Source organism: Salvelinus namaycush, chromosome 29, assembly GCF_016432855.1.
Source record: "Salvelinus namaycush isolate Seneca chromosome 29, SaNama_1.0, whole genome shotgun sequence".
NCBI lineage: Eukaryota > Metazoa > Chordata > Actinopteri > Salmoniformes > Salmonidae > Salvelinus > Salvelinus namaycush.
The window spans coordinates 12,510,078-12,535,255 of NC_052335.1; the positions used below are offsets into that span (position 1 = coordinate 12,510,078).

Consider the following 25,178-nt stretch of genomic DNA (forward strand, 5'->3'; position numbering starts at 1 on the left):
AAAAAAACAACGAATTAGATTAAAAAAATAAATAAATGGTACACCAAAAAGGTAAATGAGCTCTAAAATGTAGGTACCACCACAGTTGCAAGTCAAGAACGTGTTTCATCCGTTCTTAAAGTTTTATTTTCATGTTTATAAAAACATAAATTAGATCAGGGGGTCAGAGGAATACATGTCTATATACTGTTGTTCAGACTTTTACTACCGCTGTTGCACCTTCTGCTTCGGCTTGTGTAAAGAGCACAGCTAACAGGGTTGGCAAAAAGATGGATACGCACGTCGAGCAAGCATTACACAAGACTGCAAACCAAAAAAAAAGTCATGAAAATTGAAGGTTTTGGCTCATTCATTCGTATGGCCACCTGCTCTCTCCTAGGCTGTCACACTTAAAGTTAGCTCTGGTCCAGGGCGTTAGTGTGTGTTCCTCTACTAACGGTTAGTGGAGGAATGCAAACTAATGCCATGGACCAGAGCTAACAAAGTATGGAAGGTGAACTTCGTCTTGCAGTCAAACCGTCAACTGCATCTTCACTCCAGGAGTCGTTACTTTAAAATAATTTGTCCCACACATCATGTCTCATCTGAAACAAATAGTTTTAAATGTCCATTTGAAGCAGTGTTGTCATAGTCTTCTAGCAATGGATGTCAGTTTTTCCATCGGATTTGCTGCAAGAAAAGAGCCAAAGTCCTGTTAGTGATGATAAAACTCTGACTTTAACCATGTTGAATTATGATTTGATATAAAACAACTATCTAATTGTTTCACAGATTCTGATTGAATAAATCCAGAGGCAGATCTAATTATTTAATGGACAACTAAAAATGTGATTTCATCAAACTTGATTACCATTGGATGAATTCTTCTGGACTAGAGCTGGGACTAAATACTGTGACTCTAACTTATTTTGTTTTCGAAGCTTGCCTGCCACGCTCAGACCAGTTTGCTCAGACCAAGGGTTTAGTTCACTTTTCGAAGTGGATAACACAGTTTTATAGGATAATTTGACAAATAAATGCAAAAAGTTCACACAGAGTGCATCGGAGTGACAAACTAGTCCGCCATTGCATCCCTGGAAGTCACTCTGTGACTCAAACTTATTATTATATATTTTTAAATATATACACTCCAACATATTTATTTGGACAGTGACGCTTAAACTTTTAATTTGGCTCTATACTCCAACATTTTGGATTTGAGATCAACATTTTTATATGAGGCGACAGAACAGAATGTCACCTTTTATTTGAGGGTATTTTCATCCATATCGGTTTTATCATTGAGAAATGAAAACACTTCGAAGATAGTTACTTTACTTTATTACTACGTAATACATACATACATACATCTCTGCAAAAGATCTGATGTGAAAAGATCTGATGTGATTGGTCAAAATACCAATTAGTGGAAACAGATCAGAATTGGGCTGCCTGTCTAAAGTTTGGGAAACCCTGGGCTAGACCACCCAGCCCACAATTCAAGTGATCATGTCCCAAGACCAAATTATCATTAGTCTTGACTATAATGCAGTTTAGAATAGGCTGGAGAATATGGGTGTGTGAAAATGTCCCTTCAACATGACTAATCTGATTACATAACTCAGATTTGACCATGCACAAGTGTAGTTCTGTTGAGATGTACAAAAGAGAAGTGGAAGTGTTTTAGAAGGTTAAATACATTGTCTGGCCATGAGTATCAACACAGAAAGGAACCAAGGTTGAAGAGGAACTACTGTCTTTCCATAAAAACACAACCAGACGGAGAAAACAGATTGTGTTACACAACAGTGGATGCCCCCATAAGGAAATAGGGCTGTCAATTTTAGCCTTCCACTTAAAACTGACAATGACCAGCCACTTCAGTTGAAGTAGACACATCATCACACTGTCTTATTATGAGCCATCCTCTTATGATTGTCATATTTATCATTACAAGAGGAACAGACGAGAGACTAAATTTGCACCTTATCTGATCCTCACCACTTCCTTACACAAGCAGACTTCCCGTCTTGCTAGAGACGTGACACTTTCAGACAGGTTTGTTTTCATTAGGCACCAAATTGAAGAAAAACAGACTGAAACAGGGAGGGGCTACCTGGATATTTTTGTATTGCAAAACGTTTAAAAAAACGTGTCAGTTGTGTGCCACAATGAAAATGACCCAATTCACATGGGAAATGCAGGATGTTGCACATAGTTAGGCAATCTACTGCACAATATTGTTCTCAAGAAACCCTTTGATGCAAAGGAGTCTTGTATTGTTGGGTGTTGAAAGAAGTCATTTTGCTTAATGTCCTCGCGCTTTACAATCAAAGCAACTTTAATTGTTGATTTTCTGTCTCCTTAGGGCCAAATTGTGTTGTATTTGTGTCGTAATAACGCCTATAAGTGTTCTTCACTTCTGGACCTGGGAGGGTCACTATACGTATAAGCTGTACTTTCCAGCTTCGCCCTATACCACCTGATACGAACTGCTAATCAATATTTTAATTAGCCGAATCGGGGGTGTTAGTGCAGGGCTGGAACAAAAGCCGGTACACGTCTGCCCTCCAGTGTACAGGGTAACTCATTGGTCATTGACTCTGACCCTGGAGACCTAAAGGGTGTATGGCTTTTTCTTTCAACTCGGATACTTATACCACTGATTGACCTCATTGAGTTTTTTTGAGTAACATATTTGTAAACTCAAGTGTGTTAGTGATGGGCTGGAGCAAAAGCCTGCACACACTTTAGCTCTCCAGGGCCAGGGTTAGTGACCGCTGGCGTAACAGAAAAGCTCTCAGATTATGTGACTGAAGCCGACTTGTGGTGATGACCCCTATCTTACAGTGTAGGGTGCATTTCCCACACTAATGGTTAAGGGTAAGATTGGAGGAGGGGAAGCAGATCCTAGATCTGTACCTAGGGGAAACTTCACCCCAGAGCCTATTTTACCGAGTTGCTGAGGATTTCCTCGATCTTCCTGTACTCCGATGAGCCTCTCTCCACCTTCCCCCGGTACACAATCAACTGCTGCCGGTCCTTCAGGTCCCTGTACGTCTGATTGGGCAAAAGAACCGCCAATCAATCATCATGCCACATAATGATAAATAGCATGTGATGCCAGTATAAGAGATTAAATGTTATCCGTACTGTCAATGATATCATTTGCCACAATTGTTCGAGTTCTTGCGCACTAGGCATTGTAGGCATAGTATTAAACTGCAGTACTGTTACCAATGTAAGTTATGTCAAAATACTGTAACAGTAGTGCTAGAGACATAGGATGTAGTTCTACATAAGAATTTGACTTGCCTGGTTAAAAAAAAGGTTGAAATAAAAAATAAATAGATAATCAATACTCATTATAGTGCTTTAAAACATGGAAGTTGGTAGAAGTTACCTCTAACCACTGATCCAGGGTCAGCCCATTTTTCTATGACTCTAAGGGTTAAGGTTAGGATATGGGATTGCATAATGTGATCCTAGATCTGTGGTTAGGGGTGATTCCTACATCGAGCTATAACATGTGTGTCTGTCAGATGTCTCACATTGATGATGACGTCGTGACACTTATACTTCTGCGCCAAACTGATCTTCTGCTCCGCGTCTTCAACCAGGTTTACGTAATCCTGCAACACCTAGGAGTAGAAAGGAGAAGAGGGACAGAAAGAGACGGATGAGCGACTAAAAGAAATGTGGCAACACATCTGCATGATGTGGCATAACAATCAGTGTAATCCCTAAAAACGAAAACACACAGCATCTAGCTATGAATTAAATTCTATTTAGTGCCATTTTCTGGTTTAATTTGAGCTATTATGCTTATGGCATTTTGAATTGTCCAATTCAACTGCATTGCATGTAATGTGCCACACCCAATATATCTGCAGAATACTGAAAACAATGGAAATAGAGACCAGTGCTTATTTCAGGTGATTTTAAAAACACAGTACCACCTGGTGTTGAGACTGGGGAAGTGCAGCTGTAGTTGTCCTACCTACCTGTACTGGTGCGTTGTTTTTCTGAAGGATGTCCACTATTCTATGGAAGCCAATGGGAGACCTCTTCTTGGTGTAGCCCAGCCAGTTCTTGGTGGTGAACAGAGCGTCCACATCGAACCAGGCTTTCAGCTTCGCCCTCGCACCCAGACATGTGAGGAGAAACTGTTTATCTGAAATCTGGATGATGACAAAACTTGGGAGTTATTACAATCATTGAATGTTGTTTAACCTGGAAACACACATTTTCCCTTAACTCTGTTGGGAAATAGGGTTGAAGGCAAATCGATGTCTTTCTGACAACTTCAGCTCAATGAAGGTCTTAAAATAGTTGGACAGATGGATTGGCATGAATAACAAAAATATACATATGGTCTCATTGCAAACGGAGCCAGAATATTGTTGAACGAAAAGATTCACAACAGTGACTCAAGCCAGACACATTTACCTAGTAATAAAGACAAGGCCCAGTTAATTCAAAAACAAAATGGACAGACAAATACTCATGTGTAGTCCGAGTTTCTCTTTCTCTCTCTTACCCTGAAGGTCTTCCGTATGTTGGCTGGACTGCTGAACGTGCCCTGTGGGAGAGACTGGGCTAGTTAGTTGATGTTGTGCACACAGACACAGATACAGACCCAGGCACACACACATACAGGCACACACGCACAAACAGACCTTAATCAACTCCAACCATAATGTTATTTCAATTAACAACAAGACTAATTATTAAATGTTTGGATATAATTGCAATATTTATAATATAAAAGATTGATAGATGAATGCACAGATTAATGCATTTTTACATCAACACTGATTAACACTAGGTTCCCTACTACAGCCAGGTAACTGACAATCTCTGTCTCCATCTTGTGGTCGCAATAGAGAATTACAGTCAGAAAAAAACTGACTCCGTAGCACAGTGGTCATCAAACCTGAGCGCTACAGGGTGTGCCGGCTCTGGCTCCAGTCCAGCCCTAACAGGACTAACACCACATTCACCTGATCAACTTATCATCATGCCAAATCTGGAGCACTTGCTCGTACTGGAACAAAAGCCTGCACACCCTGTGGTTCTCCAGGACCAGGTTTGAGGGCCACTTCAGTTCCAGAACTCACATCAGACTCCCCATAATGGTAGAAGCAGGAGTAGTAGAGAGTAGTGATGATGGGCATGTTGAGGATGGAGGCTTTCCGCGGGTATTTCTTAAAGATGTCCGCCTGGCCGCTACTCTCCACCTGTTTGTCGTTAGCCTGAACGGGGAACACATGGAATTTTTGGTTTTAAAACCTACATAAAGCTGTCATAAGCATGGCTTGATATGACGTATGGTTAGCCTGGAGAAACAGAGAAGGGAAGGTTTGGAATGTTCGGTTTTAAAGCCTACATAAACATGTCAAACATGACATAGGATTTGACATATTATGCAATGATCGAGCTTATGACAAAATATGTCATAGCGTAGGTATCTGTGGCGAAACTGTTCTCCCAAATTACACATTGAAACCTTATGGCGACCATATTAGTGCGCCATGCTTTTTAACAGATTTCAAACAAGATTTTATTTAAAGCGCAAAATAAAATGTTACTACTGTACCATGAGCAAGATTCAGCCATCGGTGTTCTTTAGTCGAGTATGTATAAAAAATAGCAGCGGTTTCTCACCTCGATGATAATCTGCCTTTCCAGGAGTGTGTAGTGGTCTTGAACGTGAGTGGCATCGTCTGGTGAGAAGGGGAGACTGCAACAAAGTCCATGGTGCTAGTTAGTAACGCTGTTCTCCAAAGCTAATCCTGCTGTGTAGTATCTCTGACTCCAGGAGTAGGTAACATTCAAATGTGTTAAATGACCTTACTTCAGGAAAAGGTTTGTACGACCTTGTATGATTTAAAAACACCCCAGTCAACAATATCAAAATGTGGCAGAAAATGGGAAAAGAAAAAGATGCTGTTCATGAGAGAAAACTTTGGATTCTTTACCTTGGTTCTGTTCCTTAGGGTACGCAACGGAAAACATTTTGCAACAGAAAACGAAAATCAGCACTTCTTTTTGGACGCGGTCATGTAGTGCCTTCCTGTGTCTGTACGAATTCTTCCGTTTTGTGCCTAATGAACACGACCCTGAGACGTGAGGTAATGTGGAGTGGATCTTTACCTGAGGCAGTTCTTCAGAAAGTCCCTCCTCTTGTTCTCGTCTCTGATGTTGAGGTGATCTCTGTACTGCATGAGCTGAATATGGAGATGGAAACAGAGGAAGGTGCATTGAGATTTAAAACCATCAACAACCAATGAGTGCAGAGCATTAAAAGGCACAATCTGTATTGTTCATTTCAACTCCACCGTCAGCGGTGTCACAGACAGTTTTCAGGGATACAGTATCTTCAACCGAGCTTCCTTTTCCCCTGAAAACCAGATGTGGAGACCCTGCTCATGCATTTATTTTACACCTGCTATGTTAGGTTATTTCAACTCAAATGTGCTGCCCCTGCACTTGTTTGACACATTTTAGGATGGACTGAAATGTAACTGAATTAGACTTTTGAGGTAACTGTCCCCCCCAGAATGGCTTGGCAGTTCATGGGAAGTACATACCGCCATGTCTTCTGTTCTGTCCAGGGACCTTGATGACACGAGAGAAAAGAGGACTGATCAGAATGCCTGCATACAAGTAGCAAGTTGACCACACAGTACCATCATTTGGGTACACAATGGAAAATATTTAAAATCTTTTGCAAAATAATTCTTAAAATGGACAAATCCTGACAGTCCCTCCCTGTTTCAGTCTGTTTTATTTCCTTTGGTGCCTTATAAACACAACTCAGATGCTACACTCCTTGAACAGGAGCGGTAAAAACCAGTCCAACAAGGTTACATGACAACTACATTGATACAATCTTATGGCTTAAAGGATACAGTGCATTCAGAAAGTATTCAGACCCCTTGACTTTTTCCACATTTTGTTACCATTACAGCCTTATTCTAAAATTGATTATAATTGATTTTTTCCCCCACTCATCAATATACACACAACACCCCATAATGACAAAGCAAAAACTGCCTTTTGGTTTTTAGAAATGTTTGCAAATTTATATATATATATATTTTTTCAATATTACATTTACATAAGTATTCAGACCCTTTACTCAGTACTTTGTTGAAGCACCTTTGGCAGCGATTACAGCCTCGAGTCTTGGATATGACGCTACAAACTTGGCACAACTGTATTTGGGGAGATTCTCCCATTCTTCTCTGCAGATCCTCCCAAGCTCTGTCAGGTTGGATGGGGAGCGTCACTGCACAGCTATTTTCAGGTCTCTCCAGAGATGTTCGATCGGGTTCAAATCCAGGCTTTGGATGGGCCACTCAAGGACATTCAGAGACTTGTCCCGAAGCCACTCCTGCGTTGTCTTGGCTGTGTGCTTAAGGTCGTTGTCCTGTTGAAGGTGAACCTTCACCACAGTTTGGGGCGCTCTGGAGCAGGTTTTCATCAAGGATCTCTCTGTACTTTGCTCCGTTCATCTTTGCCTTGATCCTGACTAGTCTCCCAGTCCCTGCCGCTGAAATACATCCCCACAGCATGATGCTGCCACCCCTATGCTTCACCGTAGGGATGGTGCCAGGTTTCCTCCAGACATGACGCTTGGCATTCAGGCCAAAGAGATCAATCTTGGTTTCATCAGACCAGAGAATCTTGTTTCTCATGGTCCAAAAGTCTTTAGGTGCCTTTTGGCAAACTCCAAGCGGGCTGTCATGTGCCTTTTACTGAAGAGTGGCTTCCGTCTGACCACTCTACCAGAAAGGACTCTAGAGCTCTGTCAGACTGACCATCAGGTTCTTGGTCACCTCCCGGACCAAGGCCCTTCTCCCCCAATTGCTCATCTTGGCCGGGCGGCCAGCTGTAGGAAGAGTCTTGGTGGTTCCAAAATTCTTCAATTTAAAAATGATGGTAGCCACTGTATTCTTGGGGACCTTCAATGTTGGAGACATTTTTTGGTACCCTTCCCCAGATCTGTGCCTCGACACAATCCTGTCTCGATATTTCTGTTTTTTCTTTTAATACATTTGCAAAAATGTCCAAAAACTTGTTTTCACTTTCTCCTTATGGGGTATTGTGTGTATATTGATGAGAAAAAATAATGAATCCATTTTAGAATAAGGCTGTAACATAACAAAATGTGGAAAAAGTAAAGGGGTCTTAGACTTTCCGAATGCACTGTATTTTAGTGAATTGTTACTCACTTGAAAAGCTCCACCAAAAGCTTCTGTTCTCCTATTTCCTTCAGGTAGTGGATATAATGACTAAGAGCTATTTCTCTTGTTATCAACTCCCGGAAGAGAATCTCTGCACAGAAACACAGTGAACTGTCATTATTTGCAGAATATTTGCCATGTGCACTTAACTTTTGCAACATCCAAAGTTTGCAACTGTTATTGTTCTAAAGGAATAATATATGCCATTTAGCAGATGCTTTTGTCAGCATGCATACATTTTCAACACCTGGGAATAATAAATAAAAAAGGTAGAACTAAATGTAGAAGACGAAGAAAATAGAAAAATAAAAGGTGCAAAATTTGCACTGGTGTAAATTCCTGGTAACTCAACCAGAATAGAGTGAGGTAAAAAAAAGTTCAATCTAATGAAAAAAAAAAACGGATTAAAAACCTTACCTTTACTTAATGACTTCTTTAAATATATTAAAACCTGCAATGAGAGGTTACAGAACAGTATAAGTATACTGAACAAAAATATAAACACAACATGTAAAGTGTTGGTCCCATGTTTCATGAGCTGAAATAAAAGATCCCAGAAATGTTCCAAGCGCACAAAAAGCTTATTTCTCTAAAATGTGGTGCACCAATTTGTTTACATCCCTGATAGTGAGCATTTCTCTTTTGCCAAAATAATCAATCCACCTGACAGGTGTGGCATATCGTGAAGCTGATTAAACAGCATGATCATTACACAGGTGCACCTTGTGCTGGGTACAATAAAAGGCCACTCTAAAATGTGCAGTTTTATCACACAACACAATGCCACATATGTCTCAAGTTGAGGGAGCTTGCAATTGGCATGCTGACTACAGTCAATCAGAACTGTTGCCAGAGAATTGAATATTCATTCCTCTACCATAAGCCATCTCCAACATCATTTTAGAGAATATGGCAGTACGTCCAAATGGCCTCACAATTGTCCGAAACAGTCTCAGGGAAGCTCATCTGCATGCTTATCATCCTCACCAGGGTCTTGACCTGACTGCATTTCAGCGTCGTAACCGACTTCAGTGGGCAGATGCTCACCGTCGATGGCCACTAGCACGCTGGAGAAGTGTGCTCTTCACAGATGAATCCCGGTTTCAACTGCATCGGGCAGATGGCAGACAGAGTATATGGTGTCGTATGGGAGTTCAGTTTGCTGATGTCAACGTTGTGAACAGAGTGCCCCACGGTGGCGGTGGGGTTATGGTATGGGCAGGCATAAGCTACGGACAACAAACCCAATTGCATTTTATCAATGGCAATTTGAATGCACAGAGATACCGTGAAAAGATCCTGAGGCCCATTGTCGTGCCATTCATCTGCCGCCATCACCTCATGTTTCAGCATGATTATGCACAGCCCCATGTCGAAAGGATCTGTACACAATTCCTTGAAGCTGAAAATGTCCCAGTTCTTCCATGGCCTGCATACTCACCAGACATGTCACCCATTGAGCATGTTTGGGATGCTCTGGATCGACGTGTACAACAGCGTGTTCCAGTTCCCGTCAACATCCAGCAACTTTACACAGCCATTGAAGAGGAGTGGGACAACATTCCACAGGCCACAATCAACAGCCTGATCCACTCTATGCGAAGGAGATGTGTCGCGCTGCATGAGGCAAAAGGTGGTCACTCCAGATGCTGACTGGTTTTCTGATCAACGCCCATAACTTTAAAAAAAAGTATCTGTGACCAACAGATACATATCTGTGTTCCCAGTCATGTGATATCCATAGATTAGGGCCTAATTTATTTATTTCTATTGACTGATTTCCTTAAATGAACTGTAAGTCGGTAAAATCTTTGAAATTGTTGCATGTTGCGTTTATATTTTTGTTCATTGTAATAAAAATGATGTTTTCTTTCAACTAGAGTCAAATCAAATCGTACCGCAGTGATGACGTTTCCATCATGTGCATTCACAGCCTCGTCCAATAGCAGCAGTTTGTCCTGTAAGGAGCGAAACTTCTCCAAAGAGTAGACCTATGAGAAAATACAATCATGGACTGAGTTAGAATAATACAATATTAATATTATATCACAGTCCATAGAATTGTTAAATACATAAAGCAGAGTATTTGCTGGAGCATTATAAAACCGATGATAATAACAACCTAATAAACTGTATGCCATTTAGCAGACACTTTTATCCAAAGTGACTAACAGTAGGCATAACAACAGTCAGCTTACAATTTACAGTCAGTTTGAAGACAAATAAATGTTGATTTTACACCATTGATCCTACCTTTCCCTGCTGCATCCTCTTCACAGTCTCCTCAGGGGTCCAGTCACTGACGTAGTCCTGCCACAACAAGATGACAGCATCATTAATAGACCAACGACAGTCCAGTAAATACAGTATTAGTGATGTTAGTTCAGTTTGTGGAACAACTTTTCAGAGTGCTCTGAAATATACTGATTATGTGTAACATAAAACATATCTTACCTTGTATTCAGATTTTGGTTTCCGAAGTTCCGGGGCGTAATTTCGGATGGATGGATCACCGAAAGCTATAAAATACTAGAAAAGTTGAGAACCACGCTTTTCAAAATAGCAATTTTCACACACATATGGCAAAAATCGAGTAACAACTCTTGCTAAAATGTTACCCACACTCAGAGAAGGACTGGAAGCTCCCAGTTTTGGCCTTTCCTAAAAAATGAGAGAGTGTGTGTTAATTGATAAGGAAATACTTATGTTGACATTAGTATTCGCATTGAGAATGTGCAAAACTAGGGACAATGGTTAGTGTATAGCTAGAGCTCATTGGTGTTTCTTATAGATTCAAAACTGTACCGAGGGCAAATCTGTTTGACAGAATGAAGCGAACCCATTTTGATTGGGTCGAATGCAACGGTCACAAAATCGGTTATCCCAAACTCAAAAATCGACCCACAACACAACACTTCCAATCTAAATACACCCAACGAGAATGGCCTTAAAAACCTGTCAAGAGGTGGACTGAGTTGTACCTTTGAATAAGGAGCTTAAGGAGTAGCCAGAACTATTCTTGGGCAACGAAGGGGCAGTGTGGATTTTGGGGAAGCTCTGGTCCCGCACCTCTCCTGTGGAGCGATTGCTGGATTCTGTCTCCTTGACCGACCACGAGATACCTGAGGGAACACCAACATTTAGGGCCACAACTTACAACATTTAGGCCCAGAACCATTCAAGTTACTAGCAAACGTACTGGTCCTAAGTGAACTTATCACAAAACTTAAAAAGGCACAGTCCATTCGTTTTCTGTTTCCCTTGTGGCAACGAACCAAATTACAAAGAATCAACCTAAATTATAAACACACACAGTGTCTGTTGCTTCATTTAGGAAATTACATTGAGTTCAAAACATTAAGAACACCTTCTAACTATTGAGTTTAATACACAATCCATGTCTCAATTGTCTCAAGGCTTAAAAATCCTTATTTAACGTGTCTCCTCCCCTTCATTTACACTGATTGAAGTGGATTAATAATGGATCATAGATTTCACCTGGATTCACCAGGTCAGTCTATATAATGGAAAGAGCAGGTGTTCATAATATTTTGTATACACTCAATGTATAATTCTATTGTAGCACATTTCATTGTTCGGTTTACACCAATGACTGCACCAACCTCATCTTGGCACTTGCAAAGACCCATTAATTGTCAGCACGCCACCTTTTTTTTTTTTACAGGAAAGAGAACATACAGACTGCACCTTTTTAAAAGAATAGTTCACTTAAAAAGCTTTTAATATTTTGTTCATTAGTCTACGGTTAATACAATCCCCCAAAATGTATGTCACTCAGCAGTCAAGTTTTCAATATAGTGCACTTTCAGTACAGAGAAAAAACTGATGATGGACAGTTCTCTTACTTCCAACAGGCTCTCCACTCCAGCTGACCTTCTCCACATCATCTTCTTCATCCTCTTCCTCTACCAGGCTGCGGATACTGTTCACAGCCCGCTTGGATTCCTTTAGCTTAAATATATTAGAAATAGAAAAAACATGTTTATGTTCACACTACATTTCTGTACCTTGACAGTCCAATGTGAGCAAGTATGTTTCCAAACTTCAGATGCCACATACCCAGCCGCTGGCCATGTTTACATTTGCTAAAAGTTTCCACCATTGTCTTTCTTTGGTGTCCTACCCTTGTGTGATAGGGTAAGCTAGTTAAAGTATCCAAATGTAACATACATAAGAGGTGGCTAACCCTCCTCTTGAAGATCTTTAGGATTTGTAGGCTTCTGCTCAAGCCCTGCTCAAACACACCGGTTTGATGTGCAGCTGATTAATAGAATCAAGTGTGCTGGAGCAAAAGCCTGCATACTCAGTAGTTTAACAGGAAGAGGATTGGCCAACCGCCTGGCATAAAAGTATTGCGTCCCAAATAGCATCGTATTCCCTACATCGGGCTCTCCAACCCTGTTCCTGGAGAGCTAAGTTCTTGTAGGGTCACTCCAACCCTAATCTAGCGCACCCAATTCTAATAATTAGCTGGTTGATCAGCTGAATCAGGTTAGTTACAACTAGGGTTGGAGCGAAATCCTACAGGTTAGCTCTCCAGAAACAGGTTTGGAGAGCCCTTCCCTACATCAGTGTTTCCCAAATCAGGCCCTCGAGTACCCCCAACAGCCCACATTTTTGTTGTCGGCCTGGGGCCACGAAAAAAAAGATGTACTGTTGGGGATACTCGAAGACCGGAGATGGGCAACACTGCCCTACATAGTACCACCCCTATAGGCCATGGTAAAAAAAGTAGTGCATCAAGGTTTATATGGTTTAGTGTTTTATTTCTATGAGTTTTTCACACAAAAAGTATGCAATTCAGCTTAGTTCCAGTTAGTTTACAGACCTGATTTGCACATTTTTTTTAATGTAGTTACATTTTTATATATTGTATTTTAGTATTATGGACAGAAAGCGTGCGTGGGAGGCAAGGAACCATTTGGGTTATATAGTTTGGTTTTTAGGGATGTCAGTTCTTGCAACTGGGGGCCAGTAATACATAAGGTAATGGTTTTGATTTGATTTATTAGGATCCCCATTAGCTCGATGCCAATGGAGAAAGCTAGTCTTACTGGGGTCCGACACAAAACCTAAAAGACATTACTGACAAAAGACTTTACAATTGACATACATTTAGAAACATTAACATGTAGCATGTGTGTGAGAGAGTTACACATACATGTCAGTATAAATATCACATGGGGGAGTAGGTCACATGGGGGAGAGGCGTTGTGCCGTGAGGTGTTACTTTATTAGTTTTTTAAAACCTAGTTTACTGTTCACTTGCGCTATATAACATGGAAGGGAGTTCCATGCAGTCATGGCTCTGTATAATACTGTACGTTTCCTTAAATTTGTTCTGGACCTGGGGACTGTGAAAAGACCCCTGGTGGCATGTCTGTTGAGGTAAGTGTGTGTGTGTCAGTGCTGTGTGTAAGTTGACTATGCAAACCATTTGGAATGTCCAACACAACGTTTAAAATAAAAACTAGTGACCCAGTCAGTCTTTCCTCAACTCTTCGCCAAGAGAGACTGACATGCATAGTATTAATATATCCCCATCTTTACAACCATTGAATCTATATGTTTTAAACCATGACAGTTTACAATCTAAGGTAACACCAAGTAATTTAGTCCCCTCAAATTGTTCAACAGCCACACCATTCATTACCAGATTCAGCTGAGGTCTAGAACTTGTACCAAATACAATGCTCTTAGATTTAGAGATGTTCAGAATCAGTTTATTACAGGTCACCCATTCCAAAACAGACTGCAAATCTTTGTTAGGGGTTTCAGTCACTACATTAGCTGATGTCTATATGGTTTAATCATCAGCATACATGGACACACAGGCTTTGTTTAATGCCAGTGGCAGGACAATAGTAAAAATAGAAAAGAGTAGAAGGCCTAGAGAGCTGCCCTGCGGTACACCATACTTTACATGTTTGACTCTTCCATTAAAGAAAACCCTTTGAGTTCTATTAGATAGATAGCTCTGAATCCACGATATGGTAAAGGTTGAAAATCCATAACACATAAGTTCTCAACAACAGGTTATGATCAATAATATCAAAGGCTGCACTGAAATCTAACAGTACAGCTCCCACAATCTTATTATTATCAATTTCTTTCAACCAGTCAGTCATTTGTGTCAGTGCAGTACATGTTGAGTGCCCTTCTCTAGAAGCATACTGAAAGTCTGTTATTAATTTGTTTACAGAGAAATAGCATTGTATTTGGTCAATACATTTTTTCCAACAGTTTGCTAAGAGCTGGCAGCAAGCTGATAGGTCTGCTGTTAGAACCAGTAAAGGCCTCTTTGCTAATCTTGGGTAGCGGAATGACTTTGGCCTCCCTCCAGGCCTGAGGACAAATACTTTCCTCTAGGCTCAGATTAAAGATATGACAGATAGGAGTGGCTATAGTCAGCTACCATCCTCAGTAGCTTTCCATCTAAGTTGTCAATACTTGGAGGTTTGTCATTATTGATCTATAACAATTACTTTTTCACCTCTCCCACACTAACTTGACAAAATTCAAATTTACTACAATGCTTTTCTTTCATTATTAGTTTTTTTTATGCAGAGTACGATGGCTCACTGTTCATTGTTGGCATTTCCTGCCTAAGTTTGCCCACTTTGCCAATGAAGTAATCATTAAAATAATTGGTAACATCAAATGGTTTTGTGATGATATATCATGGTGCCCCGAGAAGATGGCTGACATTTTACTGTGTTTTTTTGTTTGTTTTTTTTGCATTATTTGTAACTTATTTTGAACATAATGTTGCTGCTATCGTCTCTTATGACCAAAAATAACTTCTGGACATCAGAACAGCGATTACTCACCACGAACTGGTAGAAGCTTTTTTTTCCTTTAATGAGTCCGACGTGAAGGACATACTGCTTTCCCGGGAACAGGCCCAAATCCCTGTCATTTGTGTGAAGAAAAGACGGAGCAAAAGAGGGCGGAGGTTGGGCTGCCTTCTGAGAATTTGTAGGCGATCGAATAAACCCCCACTGCCTTCCGATCTACAAGCTAACTTGCAATCATTGGAAAATAAAATTGATGACCTACGAGGAAGATTAAACTACCAACGGGACATTAAAAACAGTAATATCTTATGCTTCACGGAGTCGTGGCTGAACGACGACATCAACAAAAGCTGGTTATACACTGTATCGGCAGGATAGAACAGCAGAGTCTGGTAAGACGAGGGGTGGCGGACTATCTATATTTGGAAACAACAGCTGGTGCACGATATCTAAGGAAGTCTTGAGGTTTTGCTCGCTTGAGGTAGAGTATCTCATGATAAGCTGTAGACCACACCATCCACCTAGAGAGTTCTCATCTGTATTTTTCGTAGCTGTCTACATAACACCACAGACCGAGGCTGGCACTAAGACCGCACTCAATGAGCTGTATTCCGCCATAAGAAAACAGGAAAACGCTCACCCAGAGGAGCCACTCCTAGTGGCCGGGGACTTTAATGCAGGGAAACTTAAATCTGTTTTACCACATTTCTATCAGCATGTTAAATGTGCAACCGGGGGGGCGGGGGGGGGGGGGGGTCAAGAACAGCTTTACTCTTTACTCCACACACAAAGACGGATACAAAGCTCTCCCTCGCCCTCCATTTGGCAAATCTGACCATAATTCTATCCTCCTGATTCCTGCTTACAAGCAATAAATTTAAGCAGGAAGCACCAGTGACTCGGTCAATAAAAAAGTGGTCAGATGAAGCAGATGCTAAGCTACAGGACTGTTTTGCTAGCACAGACTGGAATATGTTCCGGGATTATTCCGATGGCATTAAGGAGTACACCACATCAGTCATTGGCTTCATCAACAAGTGCATCAATGATGTTGTGCCCACAGTGACCGTACGTACATACCCCAACCAGAATCCATGGATTACAGGCAACATCCACACTGAGCTAAAGGCTGGAGCTGCCGCTTTCAAGAAGTGGGACTCTAACCCAGAAGCTTATAAGAAATCCCGCTATGCCCTTCGACGAACCATCAAACAGGCAAAGCATCAATACAGGACAAAGATCGAATCGTACTACACCGGCTCCGACACTCATCGGATGTGGCAGGGCTTGCAAACTATTACAGACTACAAAGGGAAGCACAGCCGAGAGCTGCCCAGTGACACAAGCCTACCAGATGAGCTAAACTACTTCTATGCTCTCTTCGAGGCAAATAACACTGAAACATGCATGAGAGCACCAGCTGTTCCGAACGACTATGTGATCACGCTCTCTGCAACCGATGTGAGTAAGACCTTTAAACAGGTAAACATTCAGGGCCAGACGGATTACCAGGACGTGCACTCAGAGCATGCACTGACCAACTGGCAAGTGTCTTCACTGATAATTTCAACCTCTCCCTGTCCGAGTCTGTAATACCAACATGTTTCAAGCAGACCACCATTGTCACTGTGCCCAAGAACACGAAGGTAACCTGCCTAAATGACAACCAACCCATAGCACTCACGTTTGTAGCCATGAAGTGCTTTGAAACGCTGGTCATGGCTCACATCAACACCATTATCCCAGAAACCCTAGACCCACTCCAATTTGCATACCACCCTATCAGATCCACAGATGATGCAATCTCTATTGCACTCCACACTGCCCTTTCCCACCTGGACAAAAGGAACACCTATGTGAGAATGCTATTCATTGACTACAGCTCAGTGTTCAACACCATAGTGCCCTCAAAGCTCATCAATAAGCTAAGGACCCTGGGACTAAACACCTCCCTCTGCGACTGGATCCTGGACTTCCTGACGGGCCGCCCCCAGGTGGTAAGGGTAGGTAACAACACATCCGCACCGCTGATCCTCAACACAGGGCCCCTCAGGGGTGCATGCTCAGTCACCTCCTGTACTCCCTCTTCACTCATGACTGCACGGCCAGGCACGACTTCAACACCATCATTAAGTTTGCCGATGACACAGCAGTGGTAGGCCTGATCACCAACAACAACGAGACAGCCTATAGGGAGGTGGTCAGAGACCTGGCCATGTGGTGCCAGGACAACAACCTCTCCCTCAACATGATCAAAACAAAGGATGATTGTAGACTACAGGACAAGGAGGACCGAGCACACACCCATTCTCATTGACGGGGCTGTAGTGGAGCAGGTTGAGAGCTTCAAGTTCCTTGGTGTCCACATCCCCAGCAAACTAACCTGGTCCAAGCACACCAAGACAGTCGTGAAGAGGGCACGACAAAACCTATTCCCCCTCAGGAAACTGAAAAGATTTGGCATGGGTCCTCAGATCCTCAAAAGGTTCTACAGCTGCACCATCGAGAGCATCCTGACTGGTTGCATCACTGCCTGTTATGGCAACTGCTCGGCCTCCGACCGCAAGGTACTACAGAGGGTAGTGCGAACGGCCCAGTACATCACTGGGGCCAAGCTTCCTGCCATCCAGGACCTATAGACCAGGCGGTGTCAGAGGAAGGCCTTAAAAAATGTCAAAGACTCCAGCCATCCTAGTAATAGTCTGTTCTTTCTGCTACCGCACGGCAAGTGGTTCCGGAGCGCCAAGGTCCAAGCGGCTTCTAAACAGCTTCTACCCCCAAGCCATAAGACTCCTGAACATCTAATCAAATGGCTACCCAGACTATTTGCATCCCCCCCTTTACGCCGTTGCTACTCTCTGTTATTATCTATGCATAGTCACTTTAATAACTCTACCTAAATGTACATATTACCTCAACTAACCGGTGCCCCCACACATTGACTCTGTACCGGTACCCCCTGTATATAATCTCGCTATTGTTATTCTACTGCTACTCTTTAATTACAAGGGGCTTGTAAGTAAGCATTTCACCTGAGTATTCGGCGCATGTGACTAATGCAATTTTTATTCCATGAAAGATGGGAGTTGCATTTGTCTTTCTGCCCATAATTTCATTTAAAGTACTCCAAAGTTCTTTATATCATAGATCTTGGATTCATAATACAGTTTCTTCTTCTTACTGTTTAGTCACATCATTTCTCAATTTGCAGTAAATCAGCCAGTCAGATGTGCAGCCAGACTTTTTAGGCACTCCTTTCAACCATACAGTTTACCAATTCCTCATCAATACATGGTGCCTTAACAGTGGATCAGGTCATAGGTTAGGTAAGCCCTTCTCATGACTAATTCCACGTCCCTTTTGATTAGCTGAGGTGATTTGGTAAAGTGTGAAACACTCTATCAAGAAACAATTGATCTTTGATTGCCATTGGAAACCTTGAACACAACTTAATTATCATACAAAAATGACTTGACAAATACAAAAGATAAACTTACTGTTAGCGGTTTTACCAGAGATTTCCACAGAGTACATGTATCTTTTGTATTTGTAAAATCTATTTGGGGTGATATAAAAGTAGAATTTCTGAGGTTCCATAACTGTATTGCACACAATGATTATTAACAGTTAGACAGAGCGTTGGGACAGCTGTACACATTGGCCCCGCGGTGGTCGATTGTTAACTTTAGTATGTAAGAAAAATCAAGTCAGCTACCCCCAGTTCAAACCGGTTGGTATATTATTTATTTCATGGGTTTTAGTTTCAGTTTACTATAAAAACCTTGCAGGGCATTATATATGGAATAGGGTGCCATTTGGGACACCCCTAAGACTTAAGTTATTTACCTTGGTAAAGTCATCATCTTCATCATCAAATGTGAAAGCTTTGAACTTCGAATTGTTCCAGTATTCCTCCTCATCTGGTTTACCCCTTGTCATCTGGAACAGAGTTAGTTACATTTACTGCACATTGTTTATACCACAGAAGGATATATCATATCTCTATTGTTTATACAAACATTGCGGATGCGTCCTTAGTACAACAACAGCAACCATATCAAGCGGTTTCAGACATAAGGCTGCAGGTTTGAGTCCTCCAGAATTTGCTACATTAGTCTCAGAAGTGGGATGGTGCTAGAGTGAGATCAGCGGAAACATCCTTTGGATCCATGGGAGACATGAGGTAGTTAAACATAGAGGCGTGCTTCAGAAGGGGGAGGTGTCTTTTACAACACCAGGAATGTTATCAGAAAGTTGAGACTTCTTGGCATAGCCTAATGGCTAAAGAAATCAAAGTTCATTTGTCGCATTACACAGATTAGCAGATGTTAAAGCAGGTGCAGCGAAATGCTTATGTTTCTAGCTTCAGCAGTGCAGTAAGTGTCTAACAGTACAATACTGTGTACGGACAGTATGGACAATATACAGTGCATTCGGAAAGTATTCAGACCCCTTGACTTTCCACATTTTGTTACGTTACAGCCTTATTCTAAAATTGATTAAATAGTTTTTTTTCCCTTCAATCTACACACAATACCCCATAATGACAAAGCAAAAAGAGGTTTAGACATTAACATAAGTATTAAGACCCTTTACTTATTACTTTGTTGAAGCACCTTTGACAGCGATTACAGCCTCGAGTCTTCTTGGGTATGATGCTACAAGCTTGGCACACCTGTATTTGGGGAGTTCCTCCAATTCTTCTCTGCAGATCCTCTCAAACTTTGTCAGGTTGGATAGGGAGCATCGCTGCACAGCTATTTTTAGGTCTCTCCAGAGATGTTCGATAGGGTTCAAGACCAGGCTCTGGCTGGGCCACTCAAGGACATTCAGAGACTTGTCTCAAATCCACTCCTGCATTGTCTTGGCTGTGTGCTTAAGGTCGTTGTCCTGTTGAAAGGTGAGGTGGAAGGAGCAGGTGAAAGGTGGAAGGAGCAGGTTTTCATCAAGGATCTCTCTGTACTTTGCTCCGTTCATCTTTCCCTCGATCCTGACTAGTCTCCCAGTCCCTGCCACTGAAAAGCATCCCCACCACGCTTCACCATAGGGATGGTGCCAGGTTTCCTCCTCTTGGCATTCAGGCCAAAGAGTTCACTCTTGGTTTCATCAGACAAGAGAATCTTGTTTCTCATGGTCAGAGTCTTTAGGTGCCTTTTGGCAAACTCCAAGCGGGCTGTCATGTGCCTTTTACTGAGGAGTGGTTTCCGTCTGGCCACTCTACCATAAAGGCCTGATTGGTGGAGTGCTGCAGAGATGGTTGTCCTTCAGGACGGTTCTCCCATATCCACAGAGGAACTCTGGAGCTCTGTCAGAGTGACCATTGGGTTCTTGGTCACCTCCCTGACCAAGGCCCTTCTCCCCCGATTGCTCAGTGTGGCCAGGCGGCCAGCTCTAGGAAGAGTCTTCGTGGTTCCAAACTTCTTCCATTTAAGAATGATGGCGGCCACTGTGTTCTTGGGGTCCTTCAATGCTGCAGAAATGTTTTGGTACCCTTCCCCAAATCTGTGCCTCGACACAATCCTGTCTCGGAGCTCTACGGACAATTCCTTCGACCTCATGGCTTGAAATAAAGTATTTCCATAAGTACAAACATTTCTAAAAACCTGTTTTCACTTTGTCATTATGTGGTATTGTGTGTAGATTGGTGAGTATTTTTTTTTAATATATATACATTTTAGAATAAGGCAGTAACTTAACAAAATGTGGAAAAAGTCAAGGGTTCTGAATACTTTCCGAATGCACTGTATAAGTAGGAAAAGGTATGCCCAGCAGTAGTTATATAGGATGAGCTACTGTATGTCGAGAATACAGTATGTATATATAAAATGAGTAAACATTTAGCGTAATTTCTCAGAGATCAAATAAAAATTTCAACAAAATAATGTTGCAGGAATGCTAATCTTATCTGTTTCTAACTACAGAAATGATTTCAGAACAATAAACATTATGTAAACATTACTAAAATAGTCAATGACTATGTACATAGGGCAGCAGTCTCTAAGGTACAGGGTAGGGTAACGGGTGGTAGCTGGCTAGTGACAGTGTCTAAGGTGCAGGGCAGTGTACTGGGCGGATGTCGGCTAGTGATGGACATAGAAGCTGTTTTTCAGTCTCTCGGTCCCAGCTTTGATGAACCTGTACTGTGTTTGCCTGCTAGATGATAGCCAGATGAACAGGTCATGGCTCGAGTGGCTGAGGTCCTTGATTATCTTCTTGGACTTCCTGTGACACAAGGTGCTGTAGATGTCCTGGACCCCCGGGGATGCATTGGGATGACCCCACCACCCTCTGAAGAGCCCTGCGGTTGTGTGCAGTGAAGTTGCATGAGATGATACAGCCCGACAGAATGCTCAATGGTGCATCTGTAGAAGTTTGTGAGGGTCTTAGGGGCCAAGCCGAATTTCTTCAGCCTTCTGAGTTTGAAGAGGCGCTGTTGCTCCTTATTCGCCACAATGTTGGTGTGAAGGGACCATTTCAGGAACTTGAAGCATTTGACTTTCTCCACTGTGGCCATGTCGATGACTATGTTCTATAAGGACAGACAAAAGCTAGGCTTGCTGGTTCAAGTCCCAACCGGGCTTCCTCCAGAATTCGCTACTGTATCCAAAATGTCATAGAATATTCAAATATAGTCTTTTCACTAGCCTGTAGGTCAGGGGTAGACAGCCCTGGTCCTGGAGTGCCATAGGCACTTCGTGTTTTTGATTTTACCAACCTGGAAGACCAGGTGTGTTGAATTTAGACAATCAATGAACTGATCAAAAGCTCAGTTGGTCAAGTGTAGTGCCTAGTTGGAACAAAATCCGGCAGTACCTACAGCACTCCAGGAACAGGGTTGCCTACCCCTGCTGGAGGCCTAACTGAAATGCTTCTTGAGATTGTAGCTGACACACTTGGTCAGTGTCAGCATGTACTGTGCACTTTGTTTCCACTAGCCCAATATATTAGAGCTCTGATTAATTATTTCATTAATTAATAAGACAAGGTCTAAGGGCATTCCATAGCGACTGCGTTCCAGATAACTCATGGTCTAATGCAATGATTTATATGTACACTAGATGACTGCCAGGGGACACGGTTTTGAAGCCACTGTACCTCCATCTTGGCACTCCCCTACCGTTGTAAAAAAGCTATAGAAATGCATTTATGAATGTCTACATTTGTTTTTGGCAAATGTATTACATTATAGACACCTTAATGCATACTTTGAAATTATATTATGTGAGCTAAACATAAAAATATATTTACTTTAAAGTAAAAACAAAAAAATGTACGTTACTGTCCCCACTACAACAAAAACATACTTAAATACATGTAACTTTGTCCTATAAACATTTAATTGAAAAACTGTAGAATTCCATTCACATTATAGAATTCCATAAAATGTTATCATTGGTCCAATGACTACTTGCTAGCTGCTTGTGTCCCGCGTCTGAAGCCACATCCATAATTGGTAGATGGTTCTGATTGGAGAATCGCTGTTTACGGTGCCGAGCAGTGAACAAGAAACTTAAATCCAGTTTTTAGATGATACCCCCTTTTCCCAAATCAAAATCAAATATGAATACCAATGCGCACACGTTTCCTTTACTACCCTTCTGGGGCAGCACCTGCCTGTTTTGCGGGACTCATTAGCTAACAAGAAACAGGTGTCAACCAGACAGGTGTGCGCACAAAGCAAAAACAAAACATTGGCATCCATATTGTACTAAACAAAAAATGAATATAAATGCAACAATGAAAGATTTTACTGAGTTACAGTTAATATAAGGAAATCAGTCAATTGAAATAAATTCATTAGGCCCTAATCTATGGATTTCACATGACTGGGAATACAAACATGAATTTGTTGGTCACAGATACCTTAAAAAAGGTAGAGGAGTGGACCAGAAAACCAGTCAGTATCTGGTGTCACCACCATTTGCCTCATACAGCTCGACAAATCTCCGTCGCATAGAGTTGATCAGGCTGTTCATTGTGGCCTGTGGAATGTTGTCCCACACCTCTTCAATGGCTGTGTGAAGTTGCTGGATATTGGTGGGAACTGGAACACGCTGTCGTACACGTTGATCCAAAGCATCCCAAACATGCTCAATGGGTGACATGTCTGAGTATGCAGGCCAAGGAAGAACTGGGACATTTTCAGTTTCCAGGAATTGTGTACAGATCCTTTCGACATGGGGCTGTGCATAATCATGCTGATGATAGCGATTAATTAATGGCATGACCGTGGGTCTCTTTATTGCCATCAATAAAATGCAATTGTGTTCGTTGTCCATAGCTTATACCTGCCCATACCATAAACCCACTGTCACCATGGGGCACTCGGTTTACAACGTTGGCATCAGCAAACTGCTCGCCCACACGACACAATACATATGGTCTGCGGTTGTGAGGCCGGTTGGACGTACTGCCAAATTCTCTAAAACGATGTTTGAGACGGCTTATGGTAGAGAAATTAACATTAAATCCTTTGGCAACAGCTCTGGTGGACATTCCTGCAGTCAGCATACCAATTGCACACTCCCTCAAAACTTGAGACATCTGTGGCATTGTGTTGTGTGACAAATCTGCACATTTTAGTGGCCTTTTATTTTCCACAGCATAAGGTGCACCTGTGTAATGACCATGCTGTATAATCAGCTTCTTGATATTCCACACTTGTCAGGTGGATGGATTATCTTGGCAAAGGAGAAATGCTCACTAACAGGGATGTAAACAAATGTGTGCACAAAATATGAAATAAATAATATTTTTGTGCATATGGAAAATTTATGCAATCTTTTATTTCAGCTCATGAAACATGGGACCAACACTTTACATGTTGCGTTAATATTTTTATTCTGTGTAGATTTTGATTGGGTGGGTGGGGGTGCATCTAAAAACAATCAGAACCGTCTATATATTATGTATGTAGCTTTGGACACATGCTGCTAGCAGGTACAGTCATTGGACCATTAGTTATCTCGACCGCAATCACTATGGATTTCCCTTAGACCTTGTCTTATTAATTCATTAAATAATCAGAGGTCTAATATATTGGGATATGTTTCCCCTGCTACTTTTGCTTCTGACACTACTGTTAGATTTGCACACTCATGACACACATGGTAAAAAAAAAAAAAATAGACACTAACTACCTTAAGCGCCTATTGATGATAGTATATTCTGGCCGGGAAGTTTTGTTAACAGTCCCGAAGCTTCTCTGAACGTTAAACCGCGTTGTTTGCGGAATGGTTTTGGAAATATGGAACTTATCTTTCATATCAGCTAGAAATAATAAAAACAAAAAACAAAAGTTAAATTACTACACACCTTTTTAGGGTTAGTGTTCCCACACAGCCATGTCTCCATGTTACAGTGCTTGTTTACGGAAGACAGATGACCACCTGTTCTAATTAGGTATCTTCGAACACCTGTGTGTATGTTTCCTGTAAACTTAACTGGGGATGAAGTGTAGTTTGTCATCTGGTGGCACACACAGCGTATGGATCTGTGCAAATCTGGTAAAGTTATAGTAAGTGTGTAGTTTTTTTTTGAAAGATTATTTCTCGCTGATATGGAAGACAAGGGCCACATGTTTCTAAAAACCGTTTCACAAGCGATTATTATTGATTTTTGTAACACAGCGTCGGTTTAGAATTGTAGTTCACATGGCCAGCTGTGTGAAAGCTAACCGCTAAAAACACTATGGAGATTAGGGTTTTTCGATTGCTAGACAACAGGTAAGTATTCTTCTTGTGAGCCTGTAGCTAGGCTATGATTGTGGTGATTGATGGCAGGTATTTTTGAGGGAGGCAGAGAGGGAAAGGAAAATGTTCTATCATGACTATCTCAGGAAATATCGACATATTTCAGGGCTGTGGAAGAGTGAAGGATAATTAGTAAATGATGGCTCTAAAAGCTCATAAACGAATAATTACCTTCAGAAATGTAGCTATACAGCTGGTCGGTAGCAGTAGACGTCTCTTGGTCAATCTGCCCTACCTTTTGATGGGAAATGTAGTGCGCTTGTGATTTACCGTATGCTTCAAAGAATTAAGGATAACCACAAAAAGACTACAAACGTAATATCTTCATGTATCCTCAATTGTTTTACTTCCGTGTCCCCTGAATTGGTTGTTTTTAT

The 25,178-nt window shown here is 41.6% G+C and overlaps 1 protein-coding gene across 1 annotated transcript; it reads right to left on the reverse strand.

Annotated features, from left to right (window-relative positions):
• Positions 1-85: 85 nt before the first annotated feature.
• vipas39 (VPS33B interacting protein, apical-basolateral polarity regulator, spe-39 homolog) lies at positions 86-25,026 on the reverse strand. The gene is made up of 19 exons (XM_038968388.1): positions 24,973-25,026; positions 18,896-18,988; positions 12,098-12,203; positions 11,213-11,353; positions 10,854-10,892; positions 10,686-10,750; positions 10,485-10,541; positions 10,130-10,222; positions 8,649-8,682; positions 8,220-8,322; positions 6,573-6,600; positions 6,136-6,209; positions 5,647-5,722; positions 5,100-5,234; positions 4,520-4,561; positions 3,984-4,160; positions 3,531-3,620; positions 2,935-3,039; positions 86-669 (listed from the first exon to the last, which is right to left on the reverse strand). The coding sequence occupies exons 2-19, from the start codon at positions 18,986-18,988 to the stop codon at positions 649-651; spliced, it is 1,479 nt and encodes a 492-aa protein (XP_038824316.1). The 5' UTR covers positions 24,973-25,026; the 3' UTR covers positions 86-648.
• Between the last annotated feature and the right edge of the window lie 152 nt (positions 25,027-25,178).